Source organism: Sinohyriopsis cumingii, chromosome 9 (genome assembly GCF_028554795.1).
Source record: "Sinohyriopsis cumingii isolate HCF-2022 chromosome 9, ASM2855479v2, whole genome shotgun sequence".
Classification (NCBI taxonomy): domain Eukaryota; kingdom Metazoa; phylum Mollusca; class Bivalvia; order Unionida; family Unionidae; genus Sinohyriopsis; species Sinohyriopsis cumingii.
In genome coordinates, this window is record NC_142969.1 from 57,980,760 (window position 1) to 58,001,984 (window position 21,225).

The following is a 21,225-nucleotide window of genomic DNA, read 5'->3' on the forward strand; positions in this document are numbered from 1 at the left end:
TATGCCGAACGATCTGTTTGTGCTTCTCGTCTGGTCGGAACAAATTCTCTGACAGCAGCTTCTCCTTCATGTCTTCCTTCTGTTCAACTTGATCGACGCGTCATGTCATTTAATGCCATCACGCTCACGATAGTCTCCACGTCTTCGTATTCTATCCCGGTCTGCTGGAAAACGTTTCGTTTATCCGCATTATCCCGTAATTTTTATCTCCTCGAAAATGTTTTGGTAGACCACTTTGTGCATACAGTCATGATCTTTTTTTGTGTACATCATCATCGTCTTTTCGTCCGAATTTGCATCATTTGATATAGCCGATTTAGACAATAGCGTCCATGACACCTCGTGTGTAATGTGTGGATAACGTGATATATAATCTCCACAATATTTTAGAGAGCCTTATCGATTCCCGATCGTTAAAGAATTTAAACACTGCAAAGTATTCATTGATGGCGTATCGAAATGGTTCTTGTTGAATCTGCCTGATGGAGATTAAGGAAAAATGAAGGAATATCGTCGGAAATGGTCGTATAGGCCAGAAATTTTCTTTTAACACGTGTTTATCGTCTTTAGCATAGGTTTCCACTGTACTATTACGTGTCGTAGAACAACAACTAGTAAACTTCAATAGCGTATCTCACAATCTCCGTCATATACATGATGATTATACACGATCTTCTAATGACCCCAATCGAATGATCGCGTCCACATCCACCTATTTTATTCCAATATATTGGGGAAAAATGGTGTTTCTCGATGCGAGCCGTTCGCATCCTTTGTTTTTTTTTGTTTTTTTTTTTTTTTTGTTGTTTTTTTTTTTCTTTCCCCGTAAGCATCCTTTGTCTGACATTTTTTCATATAATCATCATCAATTTATGATTGTCCAAATGACGATCGTTATCAAATGTTAGGGGTTTGATTAGTTTTGGTCAAGTGATACTAAATGCAATTTCATATGATAACCCTTTTGATTATTGTGCCTAACAAATCCTCAGTTTGTTTTGATAGTTCATCAGATGCACGTTCATTGCAAAATTTATAAACTACTGTGAACCTATCTAGAGCGTCTAGCAGTGGTTTATGCTGCGTACTAGACACCTAGATGTACTCTCTACTAATTTTAGAAGTCGATACTTTGATTCTTGATGTTTGCCTCTTTTCCTGTGAAGAATTTTAGAAAATTAGCAGTAAACATTTCGGCATGACGTTATAAACCTTCTTGGTGTACCCCCATGCACGTTAGCATCAACGGGATCATATCCTGCATGGGGATAACGTCTTGCGGATTCACTTGATCGACTAACAACTGTTAAAGCTCGATCGTGATTTTATGTCAGACCATATTCTTATTGTTTACACCAGATATCCTAGCGTGAAAATTTTTGAAATAGGACAAACCAGGATTAGCCGGTTCAGACGTGAAACAATTCAGTTTAAACACCATATACTTGACGTCCGAGAGTCTCACTAACTCGCCCCGATCGCATCTGAACCGCTGTGCAGCACATCCACGTTAACGTCCTGTTTGATGTCTTCGAATCTTCTCGTGAGGATTGGCTCTATATTCGCGAATAATGATCTCGCAAGCTGCTAATAGCATATTGGATTATGTAAAGGTCTCCTGTCATCCTGTCCGTTGTGCGGTTGTTTTTTTTATTATTGTTTATTCAGTGCTAATTGGATCAACCAGCTGATGGAGGACTCTCCCGAAATTTACGAATCTCTCTTATGGGATGCTGCTCTTAAAATCAGCGGTGTCACATTGTATTTGTTCACAGACGTCGACATGTTTAACTATGTGGATAAAAGGGAATTAGAGGCGGTTATTGTTTTGTTTACTCATCGACATTCGGTATCGAAAAAGAAATATTTACCTGATAAAGATGCCTAACGTGAATCTAAACACATCATCTACTTTGGCACCAGTAACATTTATGTATGGGTTATGTCAAAATATATGCCAGTTGTAAATGTTTCTTAGATGAACCCGAAAACATTTACTGAGGAAATGCTCAGTAGGGATGATGGAACAGGATATTTTCTCAGATGGATTTGTATATCCTGAAAGTTTAGTGGTGACCGAGGATATGATGAGCCCTAACATTGAGTCTCAGTACGAAATTATAATTTGGTAGAAACGTGGCCAAATTAGTGTCTAATCTGATAGGAAAAAATCGTAACGTGATCCATTACAAAACTCTTCGACGTGCATCGGGCTCGGAGTTGAGTTGGAGAAGATTCACCGTGTGCTCAGATTTGATCAACGCAAATTATTAGAAACCTCTATTGACTTGAACACGTCCAAAAGGACGTTGGTCACCAGCAATTTCGAAAAGACTTTTTTCAAGCTGATGAACAACTAGGTGTTTGAAAAGACAACGAGGACATTAGAAAACGAGTGGATGTCGAGTTGGTCACCGATGTGATACGAAGAAACAAACTAGTGACGGATTCCAGGTTTGTAAGGATGAAAATCTTTGATGAAACTTTTGTGGCGATCCACCGAAAGGAAACCGAGCTGTTAATGAGAAAATCGATTTACTGTGGATTTAACGTGAGGGAATTATCGAAATTGCTTATGTATGATTTTCATTACAGGTACATAAAATCACATTATGCTTTGAGATCAAAACCAAGAATATTTACTAGGGCATGTACGCGAATTTGAATTTGTTGATTATCCTAAAATGAGCAAATTTCACGATGATCAAACAAAAGTGTAATCGGAAAATTTAAAGATGAGACCATCTCAGTACCAACAGCGGATTTTGTTTGATTGAGGAGTAAAATATATTCAGTTATATTAAGATGTGGGAATGATAAACAACGTGCCAAAGGAAAGAAAAAATGTCGTTTAGAAATTAATAACGCACGACCATTATTTAACAGCGTTGGGTGGAATCAATAAGTATTCTTCTGTGAACACAATCAGATGAAATCATCCTAAAATATTTACATGCTCGCTCAACAAAGTTGGATTATCCTGCTATGATGACAAACGATGTGTTTTTGACGATGATGTCACCACTTTTTGGCGCTTGGTCCTAAGGATATACGAGTTGATGTTGAAGACAATTTGTTTAGCGATATCGGATTGATATTAATAAGATCAGGTGACCACAGTGGTAATCGATCCGGAGGACAGAGGTGCCAGTTTTAGCAAAAATAGAAAAACAAGTTGATTAGACACCATCATGTGCTAGAACAGAACTGAAAAATCGGTTCAGGACATAAAATATATTTTGCGCTAGAACCGGCATTTATATATACTACTAAATATATCAGCGAAGCGTGAGCAAACATTTTGACGCACGTCAAAGCTACTAAGATTAAAGGTGTAACTGAGAAATTTGAAACTCGTACAATGCGAATGACGAAGGCAAAACAACGTTATCTTTTTTTATATTCCATAGTCAAAAAGAGACAATAAAATAAATTGTGAGAATCAATTCGAATTTTGTCTATTTTATGAATAAGTAAAACCTGACGATAATAGTGTCGTCCATGACAGTGCTTATCCTTGATACACGAAGAAAAATTAATGGAAGAAAGTTCCAGGTGTTTACGGTACTATGTCCAAGACGCGAAAATCATAGTTGCGCACTAGTCCATGGTTCAGGATTCGTAAATAATCATCCTAAAAAGTATATTTTATTTCTCTCTTGGCGACTACTCTATCTTTTAAATGTCTTATTATTTTCATGTCACTTTTTCATAATACTGCTGACACATTAGCCACAAATAAGGTTTAGCAGTTTCGGTATCTGGTTAGCGAGATTGTCAATAGTATCAACCCAAAGCATTTGTTGAGGATCGCTTGGAAGGCGTGAGGCAAGCTCAGAGTCAAGGCTATTAGGAGGCCTGCCAACGTTTATGACAATGATGTTAGCGATTTGATGCAGCATCGAGCTCTCGCGAACAATCGTTTGGTCTCCGTCAAATGCCGATCTTTCTGTTAGAACCACGAGAACGTTGGGTACATTGGGCCTATCCCCCACGGAATGTACACCGTGGTGTGCGTTAGAATTAAGGACATCGTGTCTGATGAGATCTAGGCCACTAATAAGGTCTGCTCCAAATCCGTGGTAATTCAGATTGGAAATGGCTCGAAGTATGTCTGACTTGGATCTGTATGTGTTAAGATACCACGCTACCCTTGCATCTGTGTCAAATTCCACCATGGCAACTTGCGTTTCTGCCGAATCGATAGGAAAATGTTGCGTTAAATCGTGTATGAACTGTTTCACAAGTTGGAAGTTGCTGCTTCCCATTCTATTCGAGTCATCCACCAAAAAGACAACATCCTTTGTGCATGCTGCCCGGAGAAGAAAAAAAAGTTGCTTTTCAACGCACAGTTAATCTTTTCTCCGGCATATTGCTTGTAGTTCGCCAGAAGTACTTTATTCTGAACTTAAATATTAGTCTTCAATCAAGGAATCTCGTCCACTTGAATTTTAACTAACCTAAGTTTGACCAATTATTGTCTTACGTGTCGATTTAACATGCAGATATCCTGCTAAAATTGATTTATGGACGATATTGAAACGAATAGTTAAAAATGTATTCGAATTAAAAATTACACTAAACCGTACCTATTCTGTTTAAAACTCAAACCACAATATACACTGGCTGCTAACACACGTGGTTTGGATCAAGGTTCAGCCTTTTTAGACGCAGACTTTGGCCTATCACAACAATACTTTAAAAGAAAGTAAATTGGTGATTTCAGTAGCAAACTAAATTTAGAACACATGAAACTTATACAAACTTTGATAGAATAATCGATTTTTTTAAAAGTAAACGGTACTAATGCAAAATTGTACAGACTATTAGAATTTCTAATTAAATTTAACTAATGCAACTGTTGATAGATTATTCGAAGTTTGTAATAAATATAAATAATGTAACTTTTAATATATTATTAGAATATTTTAATAAATGTAACTAATGCAAACTTTTGATAGAGTATTCGAATTTTGTAATAAATGTAACTAATGCAACTTTTGATAGATTATTCTAATGTTTTAATAAATATAACTAATGCCAAATTTTGATGGACTATTCGAATTTTGTAATAAATGTAACTAATGCAATATTTTGAAAGACTATTCGAATATTTTAATAAATGTAACTAATGCAAAATTTTGATGGACTATTCGAATTTTATGATAAATGTAACTAATGCAACGTTTGATTGATTATTCAAATGTTTTAATAAATGTAACTAATGCCAAATTTTGATGGACTATTCGAATTTTGTAATAAATGTAACTAAAGCAACTTTTGATGGACTATTCGAATTTTTTAATAAATGTAACTAATGCAACTTTTGATAGATTATTCGAAGTTTTTAATAAATGTAACTAATGCATAATTTTGATAGACCATTCGAATTTTGTAATAAATGTAACTAATGCAACTTTTGATAGAGTATTCGAATTTTATAATAAATGAAACTACTGCAAACTTTTGATAGAGTATTCGAATCTTTTAATAAATGTACATAATGCACAAGTTTGATAGAGTATTTGAATGTTGTAATAAATGTAACTAATGCATAATTTTGATAGACCATTCGAATTTTGTAATAAATGGAACTAATGCAAAACTTTGATAGAATATTCGAATATTTAATAAATATACATAATGCACAAGTTTGATAGACTATTCGAATTTTGTAATAAATGTAACTAATGCAATATTTTGATAGACTATTCGAATATTTTAATAAATGTAACTAATGAACAATTTTGATAGACCATTCGAATTTTGTAATAAATGTAACTAATGCAAAACTTTGATAGAACATTCGAATATCTAATAAATATACCTATTGCACAAATTTGATAGACTATTCGAATTTTGTAATAAATGTAACTAATGTAAACTTTGATAGACTAATTAACCTTACGACGAAGAAAAGGACAGAATCAGTCACAGTAAGGTAAAATATTTTCAGGACTAATACGTTGTGTCCTACCACAGTGATTTTGTTTTTAGCAGGTTCAGTAATAGAAAATACACCCGTGCAGCACACAAATCAAGGCCATGAGTTTCAGAACAAAGCAAGGCAAGTTGAAAAGTTTTCTTTGTGAAATAGTTGCTAAAATGGTACTAAATTAGACATATAAATTGTTCTAAATGTCTTCATATTGCCACTTAATGTTTGATTCATTTGATTGGTTGAGAATTACCCAGGCCCGGCCCTTAGGCAAGGTGAACGAGGGAACCGCCTTGGGCCCCGCGCTTTCAGGCAATGCAATTCTTTTGCTTGGGGCCCTGCGCTCGTCGTTTGCTGCCTTGGGCCTCGCACATCCTAGGGCCAGGCCTGGAGTTACCCTTTCAATCGATAACACTGTTCCTACAAAAACGTCAGCAAGGAATCAACTCTAATAATTTTTTAAACAAAGGAGTTTGCACGAGTAGTCTTTTTAAAAAAAAAACCTACTGTAAACTATAAGGAACTAGGAAAACACGCTAGGCTGTAATAAGACCAGCTTGAGTATGTGCTGAATTCAAAATTATCACCAGGTACAGAAACTAGTGTAACTAGTGTAGGTACGAGTTATGTAAATGGTTTCAGATGCATGGAAAATCCAGCCCATGGTTGATGTTTAACGGCTAATCAGTACATGAGATGTTATATCATACTCGATTAATCTGAGTGAAGTACCCTGTCCTTGGACACACCGCGGTGGTTGATCCCGCCTGGCATTATTCGACCCTGTATTCTTGTGTCATAAGTTCGGCTAGCCACCACAGCTTCCCCTTGGCTGTAATATACCTCCTCCCTGAGATTAATTTACCAAATAAGATAGGTACTGAAGTATTATGTGCTTATCTTATTTTGTAAATTGATCTCAGGGTACAGCCAGTTTAGAGGATGAGCTCGCTTGCAAAAACTGAGATCCATGAAAAGAAAAACAATTATTAAAAATAAAGCAAAGACCAGCACAAGAATAACACGAAGAAACGGACATATGATTATATGGGAATGTAGAACAGACTTGAATGACTCTATCAGCTCACAAATAATATCAAATTAAATAAACTAAAATCAGATACCGTTGTTACACGTGATCAGACGTTGACATCTTGGGCTCAGCACGTAACTCCCAATTCAGATTGCAAGTAGCATTTATTTTGTGCTACGCTGAGACAAAACACTGCATTCAAATAGTAGAAATAGCTCGTTCATACGCTATGTTCTGTTTAAAAATTAGCTGCAATACAGTGTGCGTGTGTGTGTGTTGGATTTTTAACATAGCTTTAACAATTTGTCAGTCATATCGCTATGATGTCTGCAGTGTAACAGTTTTATAGTGATGTCTAGCAATGGGGCTTCATGCCGCAGACATGTAGCATGATGTCCCACCCAGTCATATAATCCTGACACCAGGCCGACCAGTCCTAACACTAACCTCATAATGTTGAACGCCAAGCGAGGGAGCTGTTAGTACCATTTTTGTAAGTCTTTGGTATGACTCGGTCGAGGATCGAACCCACGACCTCCCGCATCCGAGGCGGACGCTCTTACCACTAGGCCACCATGAGCGGTCCAGCTATAGTACAACTGCACGGCGAATATCCTCCTATAACATGAATAGTCTGCCATCTGTTCCTGCTCTTTTCAGTCACCATTGTGCTAAGAATCAATCAGTTATTTCTTATGTGTTGGTTGTTTAACAACAGCGTCGAGTAATGTAATAAATACCGACTCTTCGCTTCACTTATTTATTGCATAACCGCGTTTTTTTGTCGTGGATATTGATGAACACTCTCTCTCTCTCTCTCTCTCTCTCCAAAACGTGCATTATTCGAGAGATGTGCATCATCTGGAGTTACCAATTTCACGTTCAACAAAGGCAACCGCAGTTACATGGAGTGCAAATATATAGTATCATTAAACAGGCTAAATGCGATTCAAAGACTACGATAGGGATGAAGTACACATAAATAGACGTGCATCCCTTAAAATAGTCGCTAGAACAGCCTCTACAGAATTGTCAACATCATTGGCGGTAGCCACGAAAAGCCAATTCTTGCTTGCAAGTCAAGTTGCTCTTTCAGCAGATCAAGATCGTACATTAAGTATGAGATGGTATTTGTCTACAATTGAAAACTGAAAATAAACTGCGAATTATGCATATCCATTTGCTGTACGTTGCTGCACACATTCCCTGGAATATAGTGATGCTCTAAAAGCCGAATGAATTAGAGTCTAGGAGCACAGCGAATGGGTCCATTCTCTCTTAAATGTGCACAAAACCGACTAAATATTCAAGCGGATGTACGGATTTATAACAAATACTATTAGAATATGGTGCTTTGAACTCCAAACACGTAATGGAAATGAATTACATTTTTTGGACTGAGAGATATTTTTCGGTATGTAGCAATATTCAAATAGATTATATATTCACATCGTCATCTATGAATATTCATGTACTGTATACCTTCATACGCATGCACATGGATTCTCGTTCTGTATGGGGATTTCGCACTTGTTGGAATACAGTCGTTGAAACAACATACTTTTATTAGATTCTATCTATTCGCATTCCAGATTCAAAATGAGATAAACCACTAATAAACAATACATGGCCTCAGAAAGTCGATCATTTTAACAGATGTATGCTACCTTTACAATATAATATCACAATTGCAAAAATGGATTTTAGTGGCTTCCCACCGCCAACCATTGAATGGGAAGCTTCCAATATCTCTGTGCAAAGGGGGAAAATTCCAACTGCAAGTGGAATTGATATTCAATTGACCTCTGAAGGTTAAGCAACAGTCGGAGAAGGTGTCGTATCTTTTGTTTTGGGGAGGCGAAAAAGTAAGTGAAGTCTAAAAGACATGGAGTGGAAATTTCGAGGAAGATTCTAAGAAACTGGTGACATAGCTTAGAAGGTTTAAGGGTCATGTGCAGTCTAAACTGAATCCTATATTCGTAAGACACTGTCTTTGTACTAAGGTTCAAAGCGCTTAATCATTTGACTCGTCACGCGCCTTCGTCTGCATGCAAGAGACTGCAATTTCAGCGACAAGGACGATATGATCTGTGATCGTTCTATTGTCAGAGAGAATAGTCAGAGAGCCAGAGAAACACTTGCAAATGAAGGGGATAAGATGACACTGGACAAGGCGATTCAAATAGTGCATAATTTCGAACAATGTCAGCAGCAAATAAAGTCAGAGTGGCAATAGAGTACACAAGGACAAAACCCAGTACTCGACAACGGACTTATTTGTAGATCGGCAAGTTTCAACATTTTGCTAAAGTGTGCAAGTCATCAATAAAAGGTTAATAACATTACAAATTAGAAGCAAAGACTATCATACAATAGATAGGATTTTGGTACCTGTGGCGGTGAAGATGATGATAATGAATTCTACATTGATACGGTAAGTCATTCATCTCCTTCACTTCCAGGCCGTTATTGCCTAGATGTGTATAGGTCCTACCTAGACCCCCCCCCCCCAGCTGATTTCAAAACAGACGCTGGATCACACGTGAATATTCTTTCCTTGACAATATTAACTATATTTTTCGGTCATATCATTAGCGCTTCGGACCTGAAATCCAACCCAAGTAAGGTCGATGCCATTGCTAAATTAGAGGCTCCTGATTATCGTGCCAAATTAGAAACCTGATAAGGATGGTTAACTATCTGGCTAATTTCGCGCCAGATTTAGCTCGGGTCACAAGCTCTTTACGATCGCACTTGAAAAAGGACATCGACCTTTCTGGGACGAGCCACAGTCAAAGGAATTCCGAAACGCCGTTGGCATTAGAGGCTGACGCATCGAATCTTGACCATGGTGCATGTATAATGGAAGATGGACGACCAATAGAGCTTGCATCTAAGAGTTTACCAAAACAGAAATACATTACGCACCGATTGAAAAAGGACTTTCTGCTATATTTTTGGGCTGCGAAGTTTTCACCAATTAGCTTTCGATGGACGCATACGGGTACATTCTGACCATAACTTGATATAGTCCACGATGAATAAACGCTTTCTACAGGCCCGCCGCGCCTTCAGCGAATGCTGTTACTGGTGCATAAGTACGACATTGAAGTACACCATGTTAGCGGCAAGGATTTGCCTATAAAATACTATTTGTCAAGATAGTCATTACCAGACACATTCCCCGATTTGATGAAAAGTCTTGGCTTTTTCATATACATACCACAAAAAACAGTTGTTTGTAACGGATCGACGACTGCGTTCACTACAAAATTCTGTCAAAAACGATCAGCAAAGGAAAACATTTCTACAGACTATATTTAAAGGATGGCCTAAGCAATGGATATGCAAATTATATTGTTTGAACAATTATGTTGTCCAGACGTCTGTAGCATAGTTTTGGATAGTCGTTTAAATACATTAATGCATACTTTATTAAATCACCAATGCCGCCCTTATTTAATAAATTTCACTATTCTTCCAATCTAACTAAAGTTTAGAACGAAAATATTTTTTGATAATGAAGCTATCTGACATAAATCGTTCGTAATTCCGTTATTTTCGGGAGAACTCCAAGAGCGTTGATGTGATACATTCGACAAATTCCGTAAGTGACTAATCTAAAAACAACAACATCCCAACGTGGGACATAAACGGATTTGAGAGGTAATGAAGAGATACAGACCCGCTCTTTTTTAAGTTGATAGGAGAATAAAAAGCGTACATTAGATACAAATAAGACTGAATATTGGTGACCAGTTGGGGCGCTGGATTGCTTTGGAGGACTAACTTGGTCGGAAGACAAACCCAGCTGTTAAAGATTTTTATATTTATTAGTAAACATACGCATGGAAATGTATTTTTTTTTAAAAAAACACTGTACGTAAGTTATGCCTTTAAAGAAATATACTTCTTATGTTTACAACAGTGAGGTCAACAAATCTTGAGTTGCAGCTTTCGAATGAAATAGGTTGTCCCACGGATGTCGTCGATCAACATCAGAGATAATTCGTACACATGTGAAAAATGACCGGGTTTATCCGTTCGAGGGAGAAATTACTTGGCTCATAATGTGTTGAAACGTTGATATTATATGATTTTAATGCAACACAACGATATTTAGGACCAATATCTTTCAAGATTCAGTATTATTCAGATGACTGGCATATACAACGTTTTGCACGTAACGGCGGCATTGGGGCTTTAAAACGAATGAAGATCAAGGAATATCATTGTCGTATTACATAATTTGTTATACTGTTGCTATGATATTAATTTTTTTAACATTGAAGCTTTAATGTAACGCATTCGATTCTGTTCTTGATAAGTTGGCTACATTTCAATATTTTCATGATGAACCAAAATAATAACATGATTTTATCATTTTCTCAAAAAGAGGGAAATGTAGTAATTTGAAATAGACTAAATATTTTACATCAGTAACGAATAATCATGTATTATATCCATTGATACGCTTGCAAAAGGATTCCTGCGTTGTATGTGGATTTGGGACTTGCTGGAGTAAGATCGTACATGGGCGCCAGCACATATGGGCACTTGCCTCTCCAACCCCGATTTCACCTCTAAAAATGTTTTGGCCTACATCCATTAAACATAATAACTGACCACTACATGTTTGCCTACCAACACACACACACACAATAATTATGCGTGTGCCCCTGAAGTCGTAGAGGCAATATGCTTGTGTTAGATTCTATCTATTTTCATTTGAAATTCAAAATGAGATAACTCACCAACAATAAATACATACACAAGATGATTTCAATGTGATTGGGAGCTTCTACTAATGCTGACGCCAGCACTGGACTTCACACCAAATGAAGCACCTCTTAGAAAGTCTCTCACGTTACGATTTGGGCAGACATACTTTCACTCCAGACAATTACCACATAACAATAAATTCTTCATTTGAATAAATGATAATGTAAACACTTATTTCAATAACGTCATCTGCGGCCTAGTCCAAAAACAACAAGGAAAGACATGCAGCGTTGTGGGGAAATGATCAGCTGCTATAACATTTGCCAGACATGTATACTTCGACAGAGACAATGTGGTCTATTCTGAAAGTAGTTATTGGGGATACTTTAGCGACAATGGGACTATAATGTTAAAATGGAGGGGGGGTTGTACCCTGGCGACAATGGAAAATTTAACATTAGAGAAAAAAGTTTGTACCCTGGCGACAAGGGGAATTTAACATGGGGAATAAATCGTGGGACTGTTGAGCGCCAAGGGGAATTGAACATGGGGAATAGAGTTTGGGACTGTTGAGTGACAAGGGAAAACGGAACAGGATCGGGACCCTATTTTAAAAAAATAAAAAAAAAAATAAAAAAAGGGGTAGGCAATTGAAAGTCTATCTCTTTTCGAGAGATTGGAGTGGCCCTGAAAAGGGCCTTTGGTTTTCTTCTTCTTCTTCTAATTTCTTCTATTTTTCCACCAGCTTCTTATTTTCTGTCCTACACTTTTTCTCTTCTTTTCTTTCTTTTCTTCCTCCTTTTTCTTCTTTTTCTCTTCTTTCTGCTTCTCCTCCTCTTCTTTCTTCCTCTTCTCATTTTCTTCTTCTTTTTCAATTTTTCGTTCCATTCTCTAATCCTTATCCTTTCCTCTTCATCCTCCTCCTTCTTTATTTCTTTCATCAGAGCACTGATCATGTCCTTTACTTTTCTTAAATTGTTGATCTCCATCTTCACTCGATGGGGACTATAAGAATAGTGATCCTCGTTTAGCCTAACTAACATTTGCTCCATCATACCCAAATTGTCCAGGACGTCTTGCAATGTTTTCATTTTATCAAGTTGGTTTGAAGCCATCTTCTTTTTTATTCTCTGTAGAATGGTTTGAAAGACGAATACTGTGGGTTCTTATACGAAAAGCGCGGACGTGATGGAAAACATCCCCCTAAAGCCCAAAAGTTATATTACCTAGATCATCACTTAAAACGTGCGGACGTGAAGGAAAACATCCCCTACTTTTCTCATTTCATATGATCTACTATCCACATACGTGAAGCAACAATAAACAAACCCAAAATCTACTATCCACACACGCAAAGCATTAAAATCAAACCCCAAATTTACTATCCACACAAACATACGTGATCACTTACAAAGCCCAATAATCTACTATCCACACAAACGTACGTCACCTCTTACAAACACATACACTCACACCACATAAGAGTCAGTGTTTATATTCACACTACTCTACATTCACGCATTGGCAAATGGATTACCATTTCTTTTCTAGAGATTGGGGTAGCCCTGAAAAGGGCTGTTTGTTTTTGAACTCCAGTGACACCTGGTTAATGATGGCACCTTCCAGGCCTGGCACCACACACACATCTTCTTCCCCAGTCTCCTTTTACTTTTTTTCTTGAGAGCGCAGAGGGAGGATGATTGGCTTCAGCACCCCAATCCTCTGTCTCTGGTATCTTGTAAGCCATCCTCTCTCCTATTTTCTTTTCCTCCTCTTCCCTCTGTCTTCTCTCCTCCTCTTCCTTCTTTATTCTTCCCTCTTCTACTATAGCCTCCGCTGCCAGTTCATTTAACAGGCGCCTGACATATTCCAGATGTATCTGGAGTTCAAGAAGTTTGCTTATTCTGGTATTCATTGTCTTGTTAACGAATGAACAGGGTAGCTAGACTACCAAGCGAGTTTCAATTTATACTAAAAGAGCGGACGTGATGGAAAACATCCCCCTAAAACAAAATTGATATTACCTAGATCATGACCAAACAACGCGCGGACCTAAAATAAACACTCACTCACTTTTTTATACTACCCATTACTATTCTAAAAAATGTATTGAACCAATAATATACTATCCACATACGCAAAACAATCAAATCAAACCCCAAATCTACTCTCCCCACACGTCAAACAGCAAAAAAACATGATCTTAATCTACTATCCACACAAACGTACGTGACCACTTACAAATACACAATCATATACACAAACACATACACTCACACTATAAAAAAGAGTCAGTGTTTATATTCACACTACTCTACATACACACATTGGCAAATGGATTACTATTTCTTTTCTAGAGTATTGGGTAGCCCTGAAAAGGGCTGTTTTTTTGTTTGCTATGGCAATCTTTTAGTTTCTAAGAATGCGACGTCCTCTGACGATAGACTTTCTGACGATAGGTCTGCTTCTTCGGAAAAACAAGAAGAACTCTTTGGTGTCGATACGACAGTCGATAAAGCCTCTGTCAGGTTCAGGTTCTGTTGCTGCTGTTGTTGCTGCTGTTGCTGCTCTCTCTGCTGTTTCTGAAGTCTGTACTTCTCTGTCCATTCTTCTTTCTCCCTGTTCACTTCTTCTCTGAAGAGCTCTTCTATCAGGTCTTCAGTGACTTCTAACATTCTCACATTCTCTGTCTCTTCAGGCTTCGGTATCAGACTGTGTCTGACCCTATGCAAATTCACGTAGGCTTCGTTTAGCTTAGCTAGTTTGGAGCATATCTTCGTAGAAGGATGAGTTGGCAATGGATGGTTAGACTGGAAACTGCCCCGGTTTTTAAAGTCAAAGCGCGGACGTGAAGGAAAACATCCCTTCACGGTTTTCGAGCCGGAACGTTCAATGAGTGTCATGAGAGGGATAGTAGGAAGTCAAACAGCATGAATCAAGATTTCTATAGTCAAACAAACCACAAAGGCATTTTTTCTTCAAAACACAATTTTTTTAATTCAAAATCACTTAACACTAACAAACAACTATAACATTTTTAACAATATAACATCAAACATTTTTTTCAAATCACAAACATTTTTTCCAATTAACACATTATTTTGGACAGGGCTGACAACGTTGTGAATGAAATTGTGATTTCCACTGTTGGAAGTCATTAGGCCGTTGATGGACACTACGTTTCCTAGCTTGAGACAAAAGATAAGCATAATGGTCACAAAACCATTGATCTACTTTCACATCGTTTCTAGAAGAAGAACGAGGATCAAAATGAGTCACTAAATGTTCTAAGGAATAACCCAGGCTGCGATGATGCAGAAAATACACACAATATTGTCCACACACCAAGGAATCTGTGCCTTGTAATTTCACATTATTGAATCGGGTGGTCTGAGCATTTCTTCTCATAAAGTCAATGATATCGTCTTCCAAAGGAGGCAATCCATACGAATCGAAATATTCCACACATCCTTCTTGAGGAAAGTAGACGGCTACCCAGTGGGTTCCTGGGAGATGACTGTCGTCCGTGTTGATCACATAAGCTAGATGGTCTTGAGGTTTATGATGAGGGAGTTCATCTTTAGCACAGACGACAGGATTCCAAGAAGCCGTGTACGAGCTGTGGTTCAGAAAGGTAATAAAGTTCCCAGGAATACATGTTTTGTGTGGTTTTTTTCTTCTTCTTCTTCACAGGTAATGATAAGTGATCAATTCGATCCTGACTTTTTGCTTGAAAATGTCTGACAAGTAAAAGGCGTTTAGATCCGACTTCTTACTCTGGTCAAAGAGATATTCGATGCGACGGCACTCCAGAGACGTTAATGGAGGAGAAGAATGTTTATCCAAGCCTTTATACCACTCGTTCAACACGAATTCTATTTCGATGTGATCCCAAGCTTTGTCCAGATATTCGTCCAATTTTTCTTCTTGACTTAACATCAGACATTTGTCGTGTTGAATTTGACTGGGATGATCGTTGTGACATCCATAGCACTCTTCCTTGATCAATTCTTTCATTATATCTGTCAGGACTGTAGCAAAACAGGAGACTAAATGGGCTTCTTGTTCTGGCCATCTCGACTTCTTCGTCTTGGGATTCTTCTTCTTCTTCCACGGTCTCCTTACATTCCATCTTCAAAGTTTCTCCACTAGGTAAAGAGGGATAACAGTCTTCCATAGCTTCTAATAATCTAGAATGAGTTCTCTCAAACTGTTGATTTCTATGGTATTGTCAAATTCTGCATACAGGATGACGTTCACTGTGTGATCTGGAGGTGGATTTGCAAACTGAAGTTCCACACGAATCTGACCCGATTTTATAGGGTGGAAATGTCCCTCGTCGCTGCCTTGGTCTGGAGTGAAATCAAAACCCCACAAAGCATAGCCTCCGGCATAATCGTCGTACGAAATACCGTGACTGGTGTTGGTTCCTAACTGTCCCGTGGCTTCGTACAGGGACAAGTACGATCTCAAATAATTCTTCGCGACACCAAAGTTAGGCTCAAAGGGTCGGGTACACAAGGTCTTGCCGTCGCGACTGACTTCGATCATGGACACATTGTAATGTTGAAACTCAAAAGGATTTTGATCGTGGGTTCCGTTGAAGGCTGAATTCCTGACGATACCAACAATCAAACGCTTGGGTAACTGTCCTTGGAACAGATGATCTTCGATCATAGATCGCTGTCCAGCGGAAATAGTGAACGTTTTCACTTCTACGCGTCGTATCGGATACTTGGCGGTCGTTCTGCTCAACGTCTGACTGACGTCGTTTCCCACTTTAGGTAACACTTCCACACGACGCACGTAAAGTCGGGCTTCTTGAATGATAGCTTTGTATTCATTGGCATGGGCCATCAAATGGAAAGCGGCACTGCTACGATTCAGTCTCAGACGGATATCTACCCCGTTGAGCAAATACTTTTCTTGTAACCACATGTCCAAATGCAAACGATCCATCAGTTCTAAACTTCGCCCTTGCAGAAATTTCTTACGACGGTCGTTAAACCCCACATTGTGAGGATTGTCATCTTCTGTCAGGACTGTGTCGCTAAACGTGGCTACACCTGCCGTGTCAGGTTTCCATACCACGCAAGCATCCAAGTATTGTTGGCTTCTTTTCCGTACGTCAAGAGATTTTCCAGGTAGGCACGATACGGGTAAGTATCCATGCTGCTACTGACCAGTTTGTTATTCAACTACAAGTCCACTTCGCTGAACAAGGAATGCATGAAATTGTTGACAGGCGCTACTCTAGCATCGCCTCCTGGATTGGTGTTGTCCGTTTTGATCACTTTCACTTTCAAATACAGGTAACTGCTATTCAGATCGATGTAATCTTCGGGTTGTCCTTTGATTTCGAACTCGATGGGAGCGGAATCCGTCAAAGAGGAGACGGGATGAAATTCCACCCACTGGGATTCTTGCATGGTCATCATGGTGGGGGGCATGGCAAACAGATCCAGTTCCGACTTGGAACAGGCGCAAGACTCTCGGTGCATCATTTTTCTCTTTCTCAATAATCGAAAACGTCTAAGTCTCGAACGGTTCTTCTTTTCTTTGCCTTTCTAGCTTTAGAAGTGTGAAGTCTGGTGAAAGGGTGTTTTCTTCGTCGTCTCTTTCTGCCTTGTCCTTGCTGAATGCCTGACTCGGTAGCGTGCGGGGCATTTATAGGTGTGTCTCGTCGGCCCAAAAGGTCTTTACCCGTTTGCAGCAAGACATTTTTGCCTGCCCTCATGAAGGCTTCTTTAGGATTTTGTTTGTCGATGATGACATTTTGGAGAAATTCTTTGCCTTGTGTCAGTGCGGCATCTTTCAAGGCGTGCAATCCGCGTGTCACCATCGGTTTCAACACCGGGGCCACCGAACGAAAGGCCGATTTTAACATATCTCCTAAACCGTGTCCTCGCTGTCGATCAACCCCTCGGTACACTGGATACATGACATACGAGTCGTGAGAGAACCGTTTTCGAAAATGGAGTTTCACTGTGACTTTTCCTTTGGGGAATGGAATATTTTGTCCCAGATCTCCTTTTATAGCAATGTTGACCGTGTGCAAATACGACTTACTGACAGGCAAATAGTGAGTATGTACAAATTCGCGGTGAACGTGGTAAGTGTTTCCACCTTCCTCGTCAGCGGTCGTGGCAGAATCCACTTTGAAAGGAATGACAGGCAGTAACGGCACAGAGGTGTGTCCCACCACGTTGTACTCCACCACATCGGAGTACACAAACATCAAATTCAGTCCTTGGTTCAGTTCTACCGGGGCACGAAATAACTCGCTAAAAGACTCGTTGTCGTAAATGATTGGTAATTCGTTTTTCTTGAGCATGGCCATCCTCATATCCATGTCTCCGCCCAACATGTCAAACAATTCAGGACAAAATAAAATGGACATGATTTTACTCCGTTCAAATTTCATCAAGAAGCGACGAGCTGCTTTGTGGTACTCCATGGTGACATTTTTGTTGACATGCTCCAAAGCTTTCAGAAACACGACATTAAACCTAGAGGCTATGGTGCTGACCAAATGTTGACCACTAAAATAATAGCCTGGGGCAATGAACAAGTGATAGGTGGTGTACTTTTGTGTACGGGTTTTCTTGTCATATTTGACATTGCTATCCATCCACTGTTGCATTTGCTCGTCATAAACTTCCACATCAAAAGAATTTTGATTGGGAAGGACATTGAGGACTTGGGTCGGGTGAATGATTTCTACTAAAGCCACTTCCCAATGGGCTTCGTGATCTAATGGGATGGCCTGAGGTAATTTGGCCGTGTAACAGCACAACGTGTTCTTGGGAAACACCTCCATGGAACTGTCACTGGGTAAGGTTAAGTAAAACTGGTTTTGGTGACTCATAATTCCAGAGTTCTGTGGCTGTCCGAGGGGTTACTGGACGTCAGAGGCGTGTCTCCGCCCAAAATAGGGTTGTTGTTGTTATTGGAGTGGTGACTGACACTGGCACTGGACACAAGGTTCCCCTGGTTCCCGTTGGAAGAGAATTTCAGGGAGGGATTGGGAAGCAGGTAACCGATGCAACTGCTCAAAAACATGGTCCACAATTGTTTGTCTCCTTGTTGCAAACTCAAATTGGCAATGGCTGCCCCGATGACACAATACACCACGAAGATTTGGCAGAAAAAGACGATTTGCGTTTTAGGCACACGTTCTCCACACCACACCCACAAGGGTTGTTTCTGTAAATCTTGCAGAGAAGAAATGGGTGAAGGAGTGGTCGACGTAGCTGCGTCTGTATGAAAGGGCATGATGGTCACTTCTTTTTATAGTCGATGACTTGCGAAGCGTCGATCCAAGAATCAAAACTGGGTGGATATCCTTTCCAACGTACTTTGACTTCTTTGACACGTCGTTTACCCACTTTACGAGTTCTGCGTTCGAGAATGCTTTCGATGTCGTACACGTCGTCTTCTTTTTTGGTGACACGTTGTAACTCGGGTAAGTAAAACGTTCCTTTGAGCACTTCTCCGTTCATGTCTTCCAATTTATAGACGGCAGGATGACGGCCATGCACTCGTCCAGTGACACGAACCAATTCGGTCGTCCAGTTAGGTAAGTAACCTTTGTCGAAAGTGCGTTTGGTTTTGTCAATGCGTACCCAATCTCCTACGGTCAACACTCCACTTTTCTTGGGGGCAGCCCTCGTCGGGGATGTACCAAACAGGCGCTCAAACACCAGCACTTCGTTCTCGGGAGTCACTTCTTGCGGGGCACGTCCGATGCTTCGATGGTAAGATTGGTTGTACGCTTGCACCAGGTGCGGTAAGATGTCGATGTACTTCAGAGTGTGGTGATGCGTAAAATATTTCCACATGCGTTCTTTCAAAGTGCGTTGAAAACGTTCCACGATGCTGACTTTGGTTTCGGAATTCTCGGTGGTAAAAAAATGAATGTCACGTTTCTTTAATTCTTTTTGGAAAGCTTGGTTCAGAAATTCGGTGCCTTTGTCCATTTGCCATCGAAGAGGGTGACGACCACTTTGCTTCAACACTCGTTGCAGGGCTCGCACTAACTCGCTGCTCGATTTGGAAGTCAAGGGTACGACCCAGGCAAATTTGGAAAAGACGTCGATGACACAAAACAAATATTTGTAGCCGCGATTGTAGCTGGCCAAATGAGAGACATCGGCTAAATCGGCTTGCCATTGATGATCGATGCCTTCCACTCGGGTGCGACTTCTGGAAAACTTGCGTCGAATGGGTTTGTGTAAAGTGTAGGTAGCTTGTTCTTGTAACCATCGTTGCACTTCAGGTAAACGGAGACTTTTCAGTCGAGTTTTGGCAGCACGATACAATTTTTTAACTCCTGCGTAACCTGCAGGATAGGATGGGATCGTAGTAAATGCTAGCTAACACCTTTTCCATTTTGTGTTTGTGTGTTAATAAGGCACCCACTCTTGGAAGATGCTACTCTTTTTCTCTTGGGGTACTTTCTTGGATTGCAATGCTTTGCGTGTGCGACCGGCAATAGGTGTCGCAGAGGAGGATGTCGGAACAGGGGATATTGGTTCTTGTTTCACTTCTGTCTTCACTTCTGTCTTCACTTTCTTTTTCTCTTGTGATGAAGAAGGGGTGGTCATCATCTTTTTAATCCATCCAATTCTGGAGGTAGGTGGTGTTGCTAACTTGCGTACTTTTTCTGGTGAAGTTTGAAACCCTTCTTCTTCTTCTTCTTTTTCTGTCTTGGTCACTGGTAGTGGTGGTGGTGGTACTGGTGATGGTGCTGGACTTTTCATCAAGGTCTTAAAATCTTTCAGAGTGGGTAGAGCTGTTTCGTCTAAAGCTTTCTGGTGAAAGAGTTGTAGTCGTTGCAAGAGTTGACCGTACTTTTGCGATTTTTCTGTTTCGGACAAATCTTGGCGATCCATCAAGGACTGCAATTCGTGTTGTAACTGGGACATTTCGCTCAAATGGGGATTGGGAGGTAAATGTGGGGTGCGTTGTTCTTGCCAACGATGGTATTCCATCCATCGTTTGTAAGGCACTAAAGCTAGTTTTCGTCCTTCCATGGGGTTGTCAAGGGTCGATTCTGAGATCTTGGGACTCCAGAGGGCCTTTTTATCTTGCTCCCATCAGTCCTCCCAACATGGTTCCCAAGACTCCTTTCAGCAATGGGCCTAACAAGAGGGGTAAAATGCCTCCACGTTGGACCAACATCTTCTTCTTTTGACGAAGGGGGATTTTCTTTTGAACCATTTGGCGAAGAACGTGACGATGTTTGCCTAAGCATTGTTTCTGGTGTTTGGACAAAGGGATCGTGCCTTTCAAGACGTTCAAACAACATTCGCACACGGTATCGATGACCTCTTTGGAAGCTGATTGAATGAGTTTTTTTCGTAGGGGTGGAGAAGCTTTGGACAGGACAGATAACATGTCCTCTTGTTTGACTAAACATGGAGGCAGTCCTTTCCTTTTCTTTCCTTGGGGTTGTTTAGAAGACAGATGTTTTCTGGAGGGTGACATCTTCAGGAGCACCAAAACACTGATACCCTACTTGGTCACACAC

The 21,225-nt window shown here is 39.7% G+C and overlaps 1 protein-coding gene across 2 annotated transcripts in view; it reads right to left on the reverse strand.

Annotated features, from left to right (window-relative positions):
* Positions 1 to 3,446: 3,446 nt before the first annotated feature.
* LOC149791885 (collagen alpha-1(XII) chain-like) overlaps positions 3,447 to 21,225 on the reverse strand; it is a 47,466-nt gene continuing 29,687 nt past the window's right edge. Inside the window, exon 6 of one of the 2 annotated variants that reach the window (XM_089969286.1) lies at positions 3,447 to 4,312. In XM_089969286.1, coding sequence (XP_089825412.1) covers positions 3,729 to 4,312 — 584 coding nt within the window. In that variant the 3' untranslated portion in view covers positions 3,447 to 3,728. The remainder of the gene's footprint in view (positions 4,313 to 21,225) is intronic. The other variant, XM_089969285.1, reaches the window with a different exon arrangement.